The following is a 16,686-nucleotide window of genomic DNA, read 5'->3' on the forward strand; positions in this document are numbered from 1 at the left end:
TCATCTGAAAGGCTCAGAGCAGCTTCTGCTATGGAGCCATGAGACCAAACTAAGGCAGGACTGTGTTCCTGTGGGACCAGGAGATGTTGGAGCAGACCTGAGGGTGATCTTCTAAGCATCAATGGTTTGAAAATCCCAGTTGAAGGGAGATGCACAAGTTCTGCTCAGTTGGTGCTTGCACATGATTGTCCATACCTGAATGCAGGTCCCCAATTCTGCTCTCTGTGATTCAGGGTCTGCTCTCAGCAAAACTTCACTGGTGTGAATCACAGATGAACCATCCTCAGTGATGACCTGAAATCCAGGAGCCCTCAGTTCTACCACCAGATCTGCTGCAGGTTTTCAGCATCACCTTGGGCAAGTCTCAGCCCTTTTGAGTTTCAGTTTCCTGCCTGGAAAGCAGAGGATTCAGTTCCTTTCCTCAGAGCAGCACGGTTCTATAAAGTACAAATATTTGTGAAGTTAAGTGCTTTGACTGTGTGAGCCTCTGAGAGAAGAAACCATAAATATGTGTCAGGCCTATGATCTGAATTCAAACCAGTGAACTAGAAAAAGTGTTGACAGCCTGAAACCAACTGCCCTGTACACACAACTCCTTCTGTCTACCTGAAAGATTATTTGTGGAATGTGTTTCTATTTTTCTCTGACAAAAAAAACAGAATACCAAGCAAAGAAGCATGACCCAGTTCTTTGTCAGGCAAGCTCTAAACCCTGCTTACTGAGATGTGACTGAGGTATTGATAAAAGAGAAGCTCATTTTAGGCCACAGTATTCATCCTGCCCTTGAAGAAGAAACAAAGCCTGCCACTTTCAGATGAAATGGATGTGCTTTTCAAGCCAAAGTATGTTTATCTCCTCCACAACTTCTATATGATCTGTAATTACATTTGGACCAGTCAGTGAAACAGGTAAGTGGCAAATGAGGAGAGTTATGAATGTAACTAATAATTTTATAATGGGAAAACATCCAAGCACTACACCACTGACAGTACCTGCAAACTCTGCTAATAGTCAATCAATAGGTCTGATAAGAGCATCACTCATCACAAACTGCTTCACCTTCAGCAATTTTTCATGGTCCTTTCTCTGTGCAGTGCTAGGTATGGGTGCACATCATGCTGTTCCTGGTGTTGGCCACAGGAGTGGACTTCCTCCAAGATTTTGTTTTTGGGTTTTTTTACATAGCATATAGTATATTCAAAACAATATCAAGTCATACCGCACTGAGCCTTTTATTACCAGAGATTTTTGGACAGAAGCACATAGTCTAAGTTTTCTGAATTAACAGGCAGATGGTAGCTACCTCTTTTTTTTGGTATTTTTTTCCAACTTGTACATTTTAGATTTACAGAACTTGATTTCACACATCTGAAGAAACACTGACATAAATCTAAATTTATCTTTGATGCATTTACAAATATTCTTTTTCTTTTTTTTTTTAATTTCCTGAAGTGTCTCTGTCTAGACTTCTGCCAAAAAGCAGGAACTTTCATTTTCTCCTCTGTTAACATAAATACCTTTTAACATTATGCAGAGAATGGCATGACTGTCACTTTCCCATGGGATATGAGGACCATTCACTCCATCACTGACAGACATCTGCTCTCCATTGGCCAGGATAAGTAGCTCTGACATCTTCCTGCTACACACTGATACCGTGAGTATCCCTGAAATGCAGAATATTTGTGACTCTAGGCTTCTTAAATTCTTTTTTATTATTGTTTTCTATGTGGTTCCCTGAAACAACGAAGGTTAGTTGCATCTGACTCTTAATTGGACTTCATGTTCTATCAGTCATTATTTTTGCAAAGGCCTTAATTGCCCTCTAAAACATTTTAATTAAAACAGCAATTTCTCGATGCTGTGCTTCACAAGTGGCTTTTTGCGGCAACTTCAAAGAGACGCAGATGTTTACTGAATTTGGTGGGGTGGCATTGGAGGCTGCCTACTGGCAAAGAAAAATTCATAAACATCTCAAAGAAACCTTCCTGTGGTAATGACAACATTTCCTTCTGACATTTTAGCAAGTCTAATATTTCCCAATCTCAACAGGCATATTTCATGGGCACGGCACAGCGGCGTTATCTGCTCACAGGATGAGCCACGGCAGCAGCTCTGCTGTGGGGCAAAAACCTCCCAGTGGGGATACCTGGGGCTTTGGCAAAGGGTACCAGAGGCCACACATGGGTTGGTTTGTGGGGCTCCTCAAACAGAGCATCACTAGGCTGGGAATAAGGAAACCAAAGTTCAGTTTCTGCTGGATTTTCCATAGCTCCCCAGTATGATTGTGGGAGGCTGTTGAGCTTTGTGTGCATCAGTTCCAGCTGGTACAAGAGTGATAACATGTCCTGGCTTTGAATGGACTTACCTGATGGTCTATCTCCTAGTGCACAAAGGAGTGCTTGAGGAGGTCTTGGGGTTTATAAAGAGCTGTTTGAGTAAAATTCAGAAATGCTAGGTGTTTGTTTTGGAGGTGTTTCTCTTTTCTAGTGGCAGCTGACCTTATAATCAATTTGGGGGTAAGCAGGCAGGCAGGCAGTGTTCCCCTCTGAACTGAGATGATGGTACTGGACAAATGGCCATGGCAGACTACATCTAAAATATAAGTAGGGTCCAGGTATCTTCTGTGGTTTGGACAGGTGGCTGTCCCCAGAAAACACCCAGCCTGTCCAGCTGAGCCACCAGGGAGGGTGGTCTCCATGTGCAAGGATCACTATCGCAAGCGATGGTGAGGCTCACACTCCTTTCTGTGCACAGAACCAGAATTCTTAATGCTGGAAATGACCTCTAAACTCATCAAGTCCAACTGTTAGCCTCACACTGCCATCTTCACCACTAAACCATGTCCCCAAGTGCCACATTGAGGCCTCTTCTTGAACATTCCATGGACAGTGATTCTATCACTTTCTGGGGCATCTGTTTCTTCCCTGGGTACTCTTCACTTACATTTTTGAAGGGGGATAATAGAAGTACTTGGAAACAGCTTATCCATTTCCACTGTGAGCACTGGGAAAAGATCAGCATGGAAAGCCAGCATGGAATATGGTGTGACACGTCATGTAGCTGCTTTAATCTGCATTGTAATTACAGTGACAATTTCTGCCTCTTGAAGCATCAGGATTGAAGTGGTTACCCTGAAGGAGAAAGAGACTCAGTGGGAGAATTTCAACCAAATCTAGGATGGGAAGTGCAGCACTTCCTCTGCATTGGATTAAAAGTGATCAGCATGGCCAAAGGCATCCTGTGAGAGACAGGTAAGCAGGCTGAAAGGAAATTGGAAATATTAAAGGGATGAAGCTGGACTGAACAGAACTAGTTTTACAATTCCTTATTCCTCCTTCATTTGGTAGCATTAGGCAGACTGAAGGGTAGATTGTGCAGACTTATGCGTGACAGCAAGACACTTTTCCACACCAATAAACCCCCTGAAATTAATTGGATTGCTCACAAAAGTGCCTGGGAATGTGAACTAGGCTCGCACATTTCAGCCCTCACATTTGATCTTTCCTCAGCAATGCCAGGGCCAGACTGCCTGGTGAACAGCTACAGCTCAGCCAGCAATGGGAGTTCAGCAGTGACTGGGTCAAGGTCTCTGTGGACACATCCTTGCTGAGGAGCATCTCAGATTAGCTGAATTCACCATAGCAAGAAACAGATTGAAAATAAACTGAAGGAAACTATTCTGAAAGAGAAGAGATCAGCCACATGTTTGTGCTTGCCACAAACTGCTGGGCATTTGCTATGCCATGGAATTGCTCATGTGAATGCTTTTAGCAGGTGGCAAATGCTCTCAGTGAGAATTAGCCTGGCCTGCAATGAGGGAAACCTAAATTTAGGCAGTTCTCCCATGTGTGCTGTGGGGTAAGAGCACACAGCCAGGGGTCCACAGAGGCATGCTTAAGCTGAGGTGCCTGTTCACCAACTGCAAATGGGCTCCTGAAACACCAAACCATATGAAAAACTCCCCTCATGTGCCAGTCTGGAAGGAAGTAGCTTTGTTGTTGTTTCAAAGAATTAGTGAGCCAACAATGCAAAGCTTTGGAGGTGCTTACTGGGTTTTTACTGGAATCTCTAGGAGCTATACAAAGTCTGAAGACATTGTATGTACAGTACATCTTTAATAAGAAGGGAGCTCACAGTCTACCAAACTCTGCCAAATAAACTTTTAATACATACTGTACTTCACTCAGTAGTTGTCCATCTCTTCTTCATGGAATATCTAACAGCTCTAAAAATATTTTCCTGGAGGAGGATAGAATTATCATTGTTATATATCAATCAAGTATGGTTAATGAAGCAAAGCCAGCATGCTAGTATTGCACAAGGGGAAAAGCCTCCAGAACACAAAGTGGAACAACAAATGCCCTCAAAATTCTGCCGAAGGGAACAGGAAGCTCTGGATGCTGCATCGGTAGGATTCGTGTAGCTCTTAGGCGTCCTTGTACCACAGCACGTTTGCTTTGCCTCTTCACTGCCACATTTCTCTCTCAAACAGGTAGGGAACTTCCAGACCATTGCAAAAAAGGAAAAAAAAAATACAGCAGCTGCAGCAAAGTGTGGTACTATTCAATTTCTTGAAGAGTGAGGCTTTTATTTCAAAATATCATATATTAATATATATATATTTCTATATATATATATATATACTTTAACTGGTATAAAGTAAATTGTAGATCCAAACTTATACTGTTGCTTGTACTTTGCAATCTCAGAAACTTTAGCAAAGGAACCACTTTCTTCATTTTTTATTTTCAGCTGTCAAAAATCAGGGCCATTATTCCACCGAATCCTTTCTTTCACACAGTAAAGCCACTGTTGTTGTCTGGTAAACAGTCAAAGTGCAAATAAGAAATCCATTTGGCTTGGAAATGCTGAGATGGTTTTAAACTTTCAATACTTTGTCCTCATAAATCAGCAGGGCTTTCACTGTCTCCGTGCAGACGTGGGCGCTCTGTTAAGTCCTTGGGTGGATCTGCAGTGAGAAAATGGGAAAGAGTCAGTTATGCATAATATGTTATTTTTTAAATATAGTCTTTTGGAAAAGAAAGGCTCTGTGGGATATAGCTGATTGATATAGCTGAGTTTGAATGCAATACCAGAGGGGTGTGTGTCTTTTAGCACTGCAGGGGTGTAAAAATATGCAAGAGACAGATCCTGAGCAAGATCCTGCCTCTGCCTTGGGAGAGATTGGATGTGCTTTAACCACCTGGGCTGGTGGTGCTGGACATCACAGAATGTCTTGGTTTGGCAGGGACACCTTTCACTACCCCAGGTTGCTCCAAGTTCTGTCCTTGGACACTTCTAGGGATGAGGCAGCCACAGCTTCTCTGGGTAACCTGTGCCAGGGTCTCACCACGCTTACAGGAAAGAATTCACTCCTAATATCCAATCTAAACCTCCTGTCTGTCAGTCTGAAGCCATTCTCCCTCATGCTGTCTCCTAATGCTCTTTATAAGAGTTTCTCTCCGTTTTCCTTGTAGGAGCCCTTCAAGCAAGAAGGACAAGCCAGGACAGATTCACCCCATCCTTCCATCCTCCCCTTCCCAGAGTGATTCCAGTGACTTCTGCTGGACAAGACAGGCAGGAGCATCCATCCACCTTTCAGGTTTGTTTGGAACCCTCCAACCCCCTTCCCCAGAGGGCAGGGCCATAGCAGCTACTCCATCTACTCACTTTGTGTGAGATAACACAAAACCCATCCTCTCCTTGTGACCACCACCAAAACTGATCTGAGTGCTGCACTAATGCTGCAAGGGGAAACACCAATGCCCAGGAGTTTTTTTAGGCTGCTAAATTAGGAACAACTGTCCAACAGCAGAAATAGTGCTCTCAAGGAAATGCTTTTGTTATGTTTTTGCTGTTCTGGTTCACCCAGGTGAATACCACAGGGGTTCAGCCCTTTGCCAGGCAACTGGGTCAGCAATGAAACTCACGTTGATTTGAATATGGTCAAGCTTGGAATTAAATCAGGGTTACAGATTATTATCTAACTATAAATTATTGTATCTAATTATAAATTATTAAACACAGCAGTAAATATTAGAGCAAGAGAGATTTACATGAGATCCAGACAGCTCAAACTGAATGACACTGAATCCCACCACTTAAACCTGAAACAAACGGTTTAAACCAATGGTTTAAACAAATGGTTTAAACTTCAAATCAGATTAAACTGGTCAAAACAGGATAAAAATGGTAGACATCAGTTTAAATCAGTTCAAAACAAATCAAACCTATCAAAACCAGTTCAAACTGCTCAGAACCAGTTCAGATGGGTCAAAAAAACCCTGGTTAAAACTGATCAAACCAGGCTGCAGCACAAGGCACAGGCTGAGAAACTGGAGAGGGGCTTTGAGCTGGGCTCCTCTGCCCATTCCCAGCTGACCAACACAATGATTTCCATGCTCCCGAATATCAGCAGCATCCAGCCTGAGATGCTGCTCTCCTATTTCCACTGGTGGCAGTTTCTGTGCTGAAAGTGGCAAGGGGACCTCCAGCAGGTCCTAGCACAGCTCCAAGGGCCCCACATTTTTAAGGAAAGCACTGGAAGTTGTTAAATAAAAAAAAAAAAAAAAAAAAAAAGGAGTGACAAGGGATTAAATGAACTTTGAAACTGCTCCAAAAATTGAATGACAATATTATTTCCTTCCAGTGTTTGTCACCTGCCTGACCATCAATAGAAAACAAATCAATTTAAGGAAGCTGTGAGCTTTAGAACTTTGGCTTTAAAAACTTAATTAGTGACATATGCTAAAGGGCTAAACACAGAAATAAATACATGAAAAGGAAGCAATGAAGAATATGCTGGTAAAGACTTCACTGAGTCTGTTGTCCACCTCTTTCTGACATTAATCAATATTAATCACATGTGAGACCCAACTGAAGTTATGCACTAGCCTAGAAAATGATATATATTGTGTATATCCATGTATTCAGAAATATATAAAAAAAATATATATATGTATATATTTAAAAACATACATATATGTACATATATAAAAACATATACATATGCTTATATGTGATTTAATTTACCGTGGGTCTGGAAGAATGTACTAATGGGTACCTTAATCCCAAGAGTCATAAATGGGAATGTTTTCCTGGTCAGGACAGCAGCTAATGTAAATGTATTTACTGTAAAGAAAAGCCTTCATTAAAACAGTTTACAGCCTATGGAGACTGGCTATATTCTTCTGCCTCACCATCACAGAGAGAGCTGGATGTTGACTGATTTGTCTTGTTTCTTCTGCTTTTTTAACTTCCTTAACTACTCAAATTAGACACACATGGCCCAGTCTTGGAAGCTGGATTGTGGTCAGGGCAGATTACATTGTAATCTCGTTCTCTGCTGCTGTTTGAGATGGCGAAACAAAATGGGAGAAAAAAAAAAAAAAAAGCCTGTTTCAGGATCTGATTGCTTTCATTATTTTATATTTATGTTCTAGAGTTGACACAGTGGTAGGGATTGGAGCAAAGTTCCAGGGACTAAGAAGCAGAATTTCTCCTTAGAAAATGCAAGAGACAGTTGCTGAGCACATCATGTCATGTTGCCTTTGTCAATTGGGTTCTGTAATGATATTTTAAAGCAACAAAGCAAAATTCTACTGGAAGCAGCACCATAAGGTACTCCCCTCACAAGCTAATTAAAATAACTCCTGTGGGTAAATGAAGAAATATTTTTTCAGTTATGAGCACTCACTCTGCAAGTATTTAATTCAAATGAAATACAATAATGCATACTGAATAGATTGGACCATACATCTGCATATTAATGAAGCTCCTAAATTTCTAGCAATCACTTCCATTGCCTTAAACTAGTTTATATGATGAGGACTGGGGGAGTTAAGAGAAGGACAGCTTCAGTGAAGAAATAAAATGCAATTCCTCAATTATATAACTTGTAGACAGATTGCAGAAGGGCTGAATTATTGTATAAGATACTTCATGCTGCTTCTCAGTTCTACATCACTTTCTTCCATTTTAACTCCCCACTTTCCTCACTAGAAAGGACATGTAGTGAATTTAAAAAATCTGGGATTTTTAAAATTTAACTGCAAGGCACATTCATTAGGAAACAGCCTTCCAGTGGTGCTGCAGTGGAAGAGATCAGCTGTGGGCACAGACAGATTTGCAGGAACAGCACCACAGAAGGAAACTGAGTCAGGGAATCCCAGTTCCCTCCATCTTTCCTTCCCTTTTTCTGGGAGGTGACAAAGGGATCACATGGATCTTGTTTTTGGGGGCCACTGACTGCTTCCTACAAAGAAAACCTCCTAAATCAGTAGGTGTCCTGATAATTTAATGTGTTGGTGTGGCAGAAGGCTCTGCTCCAGAAATGAGGGTTGCAATACAAATAATTCATCCTGGGGTAGGTCCTGTGGAGGGAAAGAAAAGGATTCAGGTGCCAAAGGGATCAATTAGGGTAAAATCTCCTCCTTCAACAGGAAGGCCTAGAAGGCAAGAAAAATGACTGGAGTTAGGATTGGAGAGAAAGGAAAAAGTCAGGAAATCACAACACTATGCTGCACATTCCTGTGAATTAGCAGCTGGGCATCAGTATGCAGAATTTCTTATCAAACAGGGAAAAAATCTTGAAAATTTACTCTTTTTCACTTAGCAGATTTCAAAAGCCATTTTCCAATTCACAGAAAATTAAAATCTACATATTTATAAAAGCATTTTGAGTTGACAATCGTGTAATTTTCTTGGAAAAAAAATTCAATTGTGATATGAAAATTGGTTAATTAAAATTTTTGAATACAGGTATAGGTGACAGTTTGAAGACAATGGTTGTGAAATAATCACACAATGCAGAAGAAAAGCTAGAGTCTATTCCTGAAAAACACTTTTATTCCATAATAATCCCATAGTGGGAGTTTAGGCAGCTCATTCACACCCTCCCTCTGCCTGTTCCCGGCACAGTGTAGTGAAAGCTGTTGTCACCTGTTGGCCTGTGCTATCTGAACCTGCAGCATCTCAAGAGCTGTCACTGGTGAGTTCATGGGGCTGGAGCTGCTCTGAAGTGAGAGCTGCAGTGCCAACAGAGAGCTGAGTCCTCTGCTCCAAAGCACTTGTACAGATGTGCTAATCCAGATGTGGCCTGGAACAGCCAAGGAATGGGTTTAGGATCCAGCAGATCTCTCTGAGATGATGTTCTTCCCTTTAGCCACCAGAAAGGGACTCAGGGATGTGCATTAGGGGCATTTTGAGGTGACAGTATCTCTAAGAAAGTGACCTGGTAATTCAACATGCTGATTGCCAGGCCTGGACCCAGCTGACCAGCCTGATACATCTGAATTTTCACCCAGTTATGGCCAGAAGCACTGGGTGATCATGACAATGGTCTTTAAGACTTCCAGCAGGCATGATGATGGAAAAGGCATGGGGGAGCAGTCATTAGTGATTCCCTTTCCTGTTAAAACCTCCTGGGTGCAGACAGAAAGGAAACTTACTCTGGTGGTCTTGATTTTATTGCCAGTTGCACACATCCATCCAGAATTATCAGGCAACGTCTTACATTCCTCTCCTTCTAGGCAGGGCTCCATCTCACACCACCACTTCCCAATCACTATAGAAGCTAAAAGAGAAAAGACAATGTTCACAACTGTGCTACAATGACCAAATCTAATTAAATAATATCTCAAGGGTCTAACACTGCAGTTAAAAGGCAGAGCGTCCCTTCAACTGGAGTTTAGCTGCAAGGATTTCACATTTAATTACTTGTTTGGCATCCTCTATTGCCAAAGACAGTGCACTGCTTGCTACAGCCTCCTCACACAGGAGATCCTGTGTGCTCCTCTGCTGTGGCTGCAGGGAATGCTGTGATGGCAAAAATTCAGCTGCAGACCAAAGGACCATCCATGCTCACAGCCCCTGTCCCTGAGTGCCCATCTGATTTTCACAGGCGTGTACAAGAACAAGGCAAGTCTGAAGAGACTGTCCTCAGAATATTCTTCAGGACTTCTGGTTCAGTGTACTCCACATAAAACTATATCTGTTTTGCTTTCAGGACCTACACCTGGATTTTTTAACCAAAAATCTATCCAGAATTACTTGAAGCCATGGAGACTTTTGGCTTTCCCAATATGCCATCACAACTAGAAACAGAGGGTAAGGTAACTCTGCAGCAGAAGCTGCTTGTTGAAACACAATTATGAATTTTATAGAAACCATACTATCTCTAAAAGTAACTTTTAATTTCCAAATATTTAACATTGTAAATAATGGCAGGGTTTGGACCCAGTTGTTTGAATTTAATTGGCACATATGTTTACAACCTTGAATGTACCTTAATGAAGTTTCTTGCCTGGGAATTGGTATCTGACTATATCCTTAGCTGTATCTTAATGACATTTTTTGTCTGGGGATTTTGATAAACTTTAGCTAACCTTGCAAGTGTGACGAGTTGGCTCATGAGTGGTTCTTTCTGTGGCTTGCTTTCTCTGGCAAGAATTAATTTCATGGTTGCACTCAGGAAGCCTGTCAAAGCTTTCTGCACAGTCACTCAAAGAGAGATGCTTAACCCATTCATATCATCCCTCATGGCTGCTTCAAGCCCACAAAATACCTTTGAAGCAGCTGTCTTATACATTTATATAGTAATATATACACACACCAGCTGACTGGCATTCAGCTCTGGAAATGCCCTGTTGTACATGCATTGATTTAAGGACATTACAGAGCTTATAATTAAGTTCTTCAATATAAAATAGAATAGAATATTTCAGTTTGAGGGGCCCTACAAGGATCATATAGCTCTCAGTGTTGTCTTTCCTGGTTCTTCCCACAGCTTATATCTGATTTTTATCACATAATATATCATTTCTCCATATATACAAGACACAAAAAAAGCCCTTGACACCTGTGCTGGCAAAGCAGTTTAATGATGCTACTCACACACCTGTTTCAGAAGGATAGCATTAATGCTGCTAAGAGCAGAGAAAAAAAATCTCTCTCTTTTCTATGCATGAAAAAGCAAGAGGGCTGAATCTGTGCTCTAATAATAGACTGTGCAGTGGGCAAACTGAAAAACTAAATCCTGCTAAATACTGGCCTGCACAGCAATCATCAGAACAGAGCATCCTCACGATGTGTGAGAAGAATCCTGTGACATGGAATCAAAAGTGATGATCAGGATTATGCACTAGGAGCAGTGCTGTAGCATTAAATAACTCCAGAGAAGGATCCTACAGTGCAAGGTACTAAACCCCACAAACCTGAATGCCCTGGCCTGGAGTTTACCATGTAAAATAGAGATTTGAGGTGAATGCAGACTGAGGGGCAGCATGGAGAGGCAATGCTGCTCATAGAAATTAAAATGATCTCACTACTTTTTAATGCTGTTAAATGCAGCCCAAGTATTCAGATCTTGACCTTGAAAAATAATCAAATGCAGAGTCAGTGCTGAACTCTAATGGCAACTGACTCATGTAGTGGTGTACAGGTTTTAGTATATACATACATGTTATTATTGATTTATGATCACAGTGCAGTTACAGCCAAGTGCCATCAGTGAGCACCCTCACCTGGCCTGAGCAGGTCCTTTTATAATGGAGGAAAGTAATGGGAGAAATTTGAAGATGAAAAACTCCTCTTTGTTTCTAATCTGTATGTAGGCAAAATCCTTTTTAAGTCTGAAGCACTACAAAGCTCACTGTGGTCTAGTCCTCATCCCCTTACCATGGCAGGGGCATCCAAAACCCAAAGAAAATTACTTTCTAAATCTTGTGTTTATAGGTTTTCTCTTCTATTAAGAGCCTTTTAATCTTTAGGATCAGTTGTCTTTCTTGGGTACTGCTGATCCTTTGAGTTCTACTTGATTTCAAAGTTTTACACCTCCAGCTCGTTCAAAGAAGGGAGGAAAACACTTTAAAATGAATCACAGTTTGCAGCACTTGAGATTGGGCCCACCTGTAGGAGGAGGGGAGAAACCTTCCTCAGGGAAAGGATTCAGCTTTTCTATGTTTAGGTTATGTCACTTTGAGATGAGCTGAAGCAGTTGGGTCAAATTGCTCAAATTAAGATGCTCCCCCTCAGGGTGGTTTTTATTCAAGAATTCCCAGATCCTGAGGAACCTGAGCTTCTCAGTGACCCAAACCACTCATCCTGGGTGAGAATTAGAGATCCCTGTTAATCACCAGCAGCACAGGCTGTGAGTGCTCACATCATGCTGAATTAGACACCTGTAGCATTCTGGAGTGTTTCTCACTGTGCTCCTCTCACTGTCTGGGGAATGCACAAGCACAGGAGTTTCTCCATGCAAGGCTGAATTGACTGAGACAGATCCCTCTGCCATGGGGAAAGGAAAAGGATGTGGAACAGAAGAGCTTTGACTATTCCTGCTTTGCTTGTGTTTAATTCAGTGGGTTTTTTTTTTTCCATGACCTTCTAGGTTAAAAAAGGGATTGTTTATATCCGAACTATTTTCAAGCAAATGTCTCTTTTATAAGAATATTTAACTCTTAACATATCACCCATGGAGCTGGGAACAAAAGCAACTTTCTTCAGGAAATTCATGAGGTTTCTTTTTCAGCCTAAATAATGCTTTTCTAAAATCTTTGTTTGCAAAGCCATGGAATAATTTTGATCAAAATATTTAACTTTTGATGTATTTAGTCTGCATGGATTAACGCACACAAAAAGAATTTGGTTAAAATGGCATTTGCAAATCATGGGCTCCAAACAAATAAACTACAAATAAGAAATCTGAAGATCAGATAGAATACAGTGAAAAAGCAATAGAATAGCTTATATTTTATCATGTTTACACAATTCTATTGCATTTTAAAATACATTTGTTCCCAAACATAATGCCCAAAGCCTTAGGCAGCTGCAGGGAACTGCCAGTTTAAGTTGGATTCAGCCTTCAAAGTTCACAAGAACCTTTGGAGGTTGCACAAGGGTAGTGACCGTGCTCTGATTTGCTCCTGTGTATCATCTAGAACACAACATTTGATGGATGAAGGCAGTGGCTGGAGAAAAGTTTTCCCCTTGAATTTCAGCATCAAAATATTCTATTAAGGGGCAGTAGAAATGCACTGAACACCTTCAAATATCTACACCTAAAAGATCAAATCAACATGGAAACATTAATTATTCAATCATCCTCCTCTTAAGTCAAACGAAGTTTGTACATAATACACACTCCATTTGATTAAAGATGCCTGTTGAAACCCCTGAATTTATTATGTGTCACATTTCTCAGTCTTCAAGTTCTTGCATTAAACTGAAGCTACTCAGTTCCTCAAAGCTGTTTTACAGGTGGTTAACAGGACATGGACAGAGAAAATGGGCACACACAGCCCGGATACCCACAGGCAATTGCTTCTGTTATTTTTGCTACTCCTGTCTGTAGAGAAAATGCAAATTATTTTTGTTTTGTTTTGCAGATAAAATTCTCCTTAACTTTTCTGCATTTGTATTTAGGAAATTGCTTTAACAATATGACAGAGTCCATATGGCAAAAAGTATAAAGACATTATATTTAACAATGTACCAATAAGACCATTCTCACAGAGTAACAGATAACTTTAATTCATGTTTATGGAATACCCTGAAATATGAAACAGAGCAAAGTATCATCATGCATTTTTCAACAGTTTAGAGGGAACATGCTATGTATTAAAATGTTCCAAGATTGCTTCTGCAGTTGCCATTATAAAGCCTTAACAGCTCTCTTTTTGTCTGTGATAAAGTGGGCACGTTTTGTTTATATAGAAATAGAATACAAAGGAATGGAGATATTAAATTGTGGTTCCTCCTGGTCATAGGTGTTGTGTTCCTGCAAGGAATAAGCAGCTCATTTTCAAAGCCAGTATGACACTCATTGCAGGATGGGAAAGTTTTCCCTGTAAGTACAGAGCATTCCGTTTTAATCTCGTTTCCACCAGCGAAGATTGATATAAATAAAATTTAAATAGAGAACACATTTCACAGATGTCAGAAGTGAAAAAGACTTTGTCAGCTTAATGAAAAGATATCAATTTTCTCCACTTTATTCAATATATTGTGAGTCATTTTCTAAATGGATTAGATTAAAGGGAAGTTCAAACTCCCTGTGAGAGATTCTTGCACCAATGGAGATTTTGGCAATAGCAACAGCACAGAGGTGGGTAAAATATTTCAAGTAATTTGTCTTTTTTTTTTTTTTTAAATAAAGGATATAAACTAGAATAGGAAAAACTGTAAACCTGTGCTCACCTATTCCTTATACAGCAAAATCTCAGAGAATTGAATGAGACATGCAGTTTCTCTTAGTTTATTGGGATGTCATGGGGAGCAGGATGAATTACAGGGGTGGGAGCACACTTTTTGGGAGGATGAGAAAACTGGACTGAAAGAAAGTGTCATTTAAAGGGTTATGTATTTCATAAACAGACTGAGATAGCAGCCACTCTGGGAGCTGTAGAGAAGAAATCTGATAAGTTAAAGAATACAAATCCGAAACAAAAGATTTCAGGTTGAATATTGCTATCTGGGAGAAATGTAGGATGTTTCCTACAGGGAGTCCAAACTATCAAACTCTCTGCTTTAATTCAATCTTACTCAATTTTAGAAGTATCAATCTAATGCTCCTGCAGTGCAATGCTTCACAGACTTTGATAACAGACCTCTCATAGCTCTGGGAAAATGGACATTTCTCCTGTTTAAAATACAAGCACAGTGCAATCAGTTTAGCAAGTGGTGTCTCACATCTCTAATTGCCTTAAATTCAGTCTTGCTGAGTTAATTCAATATTTTTTAATTGTAGTAAACATTAAAAAGACATCAGCAACCTAAACTGCCTTTTTTTTCCCCTGAACACGCTGATCTTTGTGATATTCTCCAGGCTTTTAAAAAATGATCTATTAATTCACTGATAGAATTGAAAGAATTGAAGATCTTAATTTTTTTCCATTCAGAATTCCTGATTCTCCATTGCAAAATATTCAGCTGCTAGTGTAAGATATTTTTAAGAGTGTATTACATGTCTGAACAATGTTGTGGGCTGCACCATTAAATATGAAAGGGCAGATTAAATGCAAAGAATCCATGAACAATTTCCTTTTAATACGTGCATAAACCAGCAAATAAGGATGCTAATTCAACAGCATGGGAAGCCTCACTAGAGAAAAAACACTTACACTGCAATTGCCTAGCAGTCAACACACTTATATTAAATTAGGAAATTAGTAAATTAGGAAAAATGACATAAACACATTGTGTGCATCCCTCATAACAATGTGACCAATAGAGGTGGTGGTGGCTAATGGCCTGAGAAGGAGAAACTCCCAAGGTTTGTTTAATCCCAGCGCTGCTTCTCATTTTCTCTGTTCCTACAGGTAAATCACCTCCTTGCTATACCAGTTTTCCATTTCCAATTTTATTTATTTAAAGGATGAGTTATTCTTGCTGTGTTGCCTTGTATGTTGCCCTCTGTCTCTTCTGTCCTGCTGAACTTTAACACTGAACTGCAGCAGTTTGGGAGTGACATTTTTTTTCTCCAATTGTACAGCTTGAAGAATGGGTTTTTCAGGTACTCTGAAAATAAATTATAACATTAAAATGATGTGAAGTGCAGTCAGAAAGTCCTTAAGCACATCCCTGCCTTTGAGCTGAATGGAGATGTTCTGTTAAGGAGCAAATTTCACATAAAAAACCTTAGATTTTGCCAAGGAATTTCTTGCCCTCAGTGCTGTTCAGATTGGGAGCGTCAACTCCTGCAGCTTTGTCATTTTTCCATGTCCTTTTGTTTGATTCTGGAAAAAACTGCTGCTCAGACATGTGGCTGAGGGGCTCCCACAGCTGAAGTGGGACCAGGATTCCTCATGGGCATCACCTTTGTGGTGAGTGAATGTGAATCTTCACTTCCCTGAGTCCATTGACAGTGACAGCACCCAGGTCCTTTGGGCACCTATAAAGTGTGCCCAGCTGTCCAGGGGTAAAACACTGATTTATTGGCACACAGAGTTTAAGGAGGACTGTAGAATTTGCACAACCATTTGCTCAGTTGGAAGGTCTCAGCAGCAATGACAAGGAAAAGAAACTAAAATGTTTCTCAGCCGCTCACAGTTCAACTTGTGAGATCTTTTCAAAGTCTGGGATTTTAGGAAATACAAAAATGAAGCCAGCAAGAGGCTGTCAGGCTGGGAGGCCTCTTGTGGCACTCCTTCAGGAGATGCCAGCAGGTCCCAGGCCAGTTGTGCTGGCAGCTGGCTCTCAACCCTGTTCCCATTTGATAATCCTGTACTCAAAAAGTGTGGGAGGCTTTTTTAAGCTGTAATTATTCCACATTCCACTGAACTCAGACATGACTAAAGCTTGACACTTTTGCTCTGAAAGTCATGGATCATAGTTGATATTCTAACAGGAGCTCAGCACATTATCTATCAGGAAACTGGATTTCTGCAAAGGAAAGGGAGAGCAAGCCTCAACAAAACAGATTTTTGCAGATATCTGTGGCACAGAGAAAGGACACAAAATGATAAAATAAATCACGTATGATAAACTTGTCTCCCCAAAAGTGCATAGTGTATTCTATGACCTTCCAGAGTGCTAGAACACAGTCCTATATTTTTTCTTGGAATTTCCTGAATTCTTGCACAGCAACATACATCCAAGACAAGCATCAAGCTGCCAATTTTGTTTATAGTTTAAGGTGTGTGAGTTTATTGGTGGATGACATAACCTCTCTGCAAAGGGAGTGAG

The 16,686-nt window shown here is 40.5% G+C and overlaps 1 protein-coding gene across 3 annotated transcripts in view; it reads right to left on the reverse strand.

Annotated features, from left to right (window-relative positions):
• Positions 1–4,487: 4,487 nt before the first annotated feature.
• TAFA1 (TAFA chemokine like family member 1) overlaps positions 4,488–16,686 on the reverse strand; it is a 207,952-nt gene continuing 195,753 nt past the window's right edge. For all 3 annotated transcript variants that reach the window (XM_054280901.1, XM_054280900.1, XM_054280903.1), the window contains 2 exons: positions 9,453–9,577; positions 4,488–4,972 (listed from right to left, as the gene is read on the reverse strand). In XM_054280901.1, the coding sequence (XP_054136876.1) occupies positions 4,955–4,972; positions 9,453–9,577 (143 nt within the window). In that variant the 3' untranslated portion in view covers positions 4,488–4,954. The remainder of the gene's footprint in view (positions 4,973–9,452; positions 9,578–16,686) is intronic.

This window comes from Melozone crissalis, unplaced genomic scaffold (genome assembly GCF_028551555.1).
Source record: "Melozone crissalis strain CALT ecotype California unplaced genomic scaffold, PUWL_Pcris_2 ptg000029l_1, whole genome shotgun sequence".
In the NCBI taxonomy this organism is placed as follows: Eukaryota; Metazoa; Chordata; class Aves; order Passeriformes; family Passerellidae; genus Melozone; species Melozone crissalis.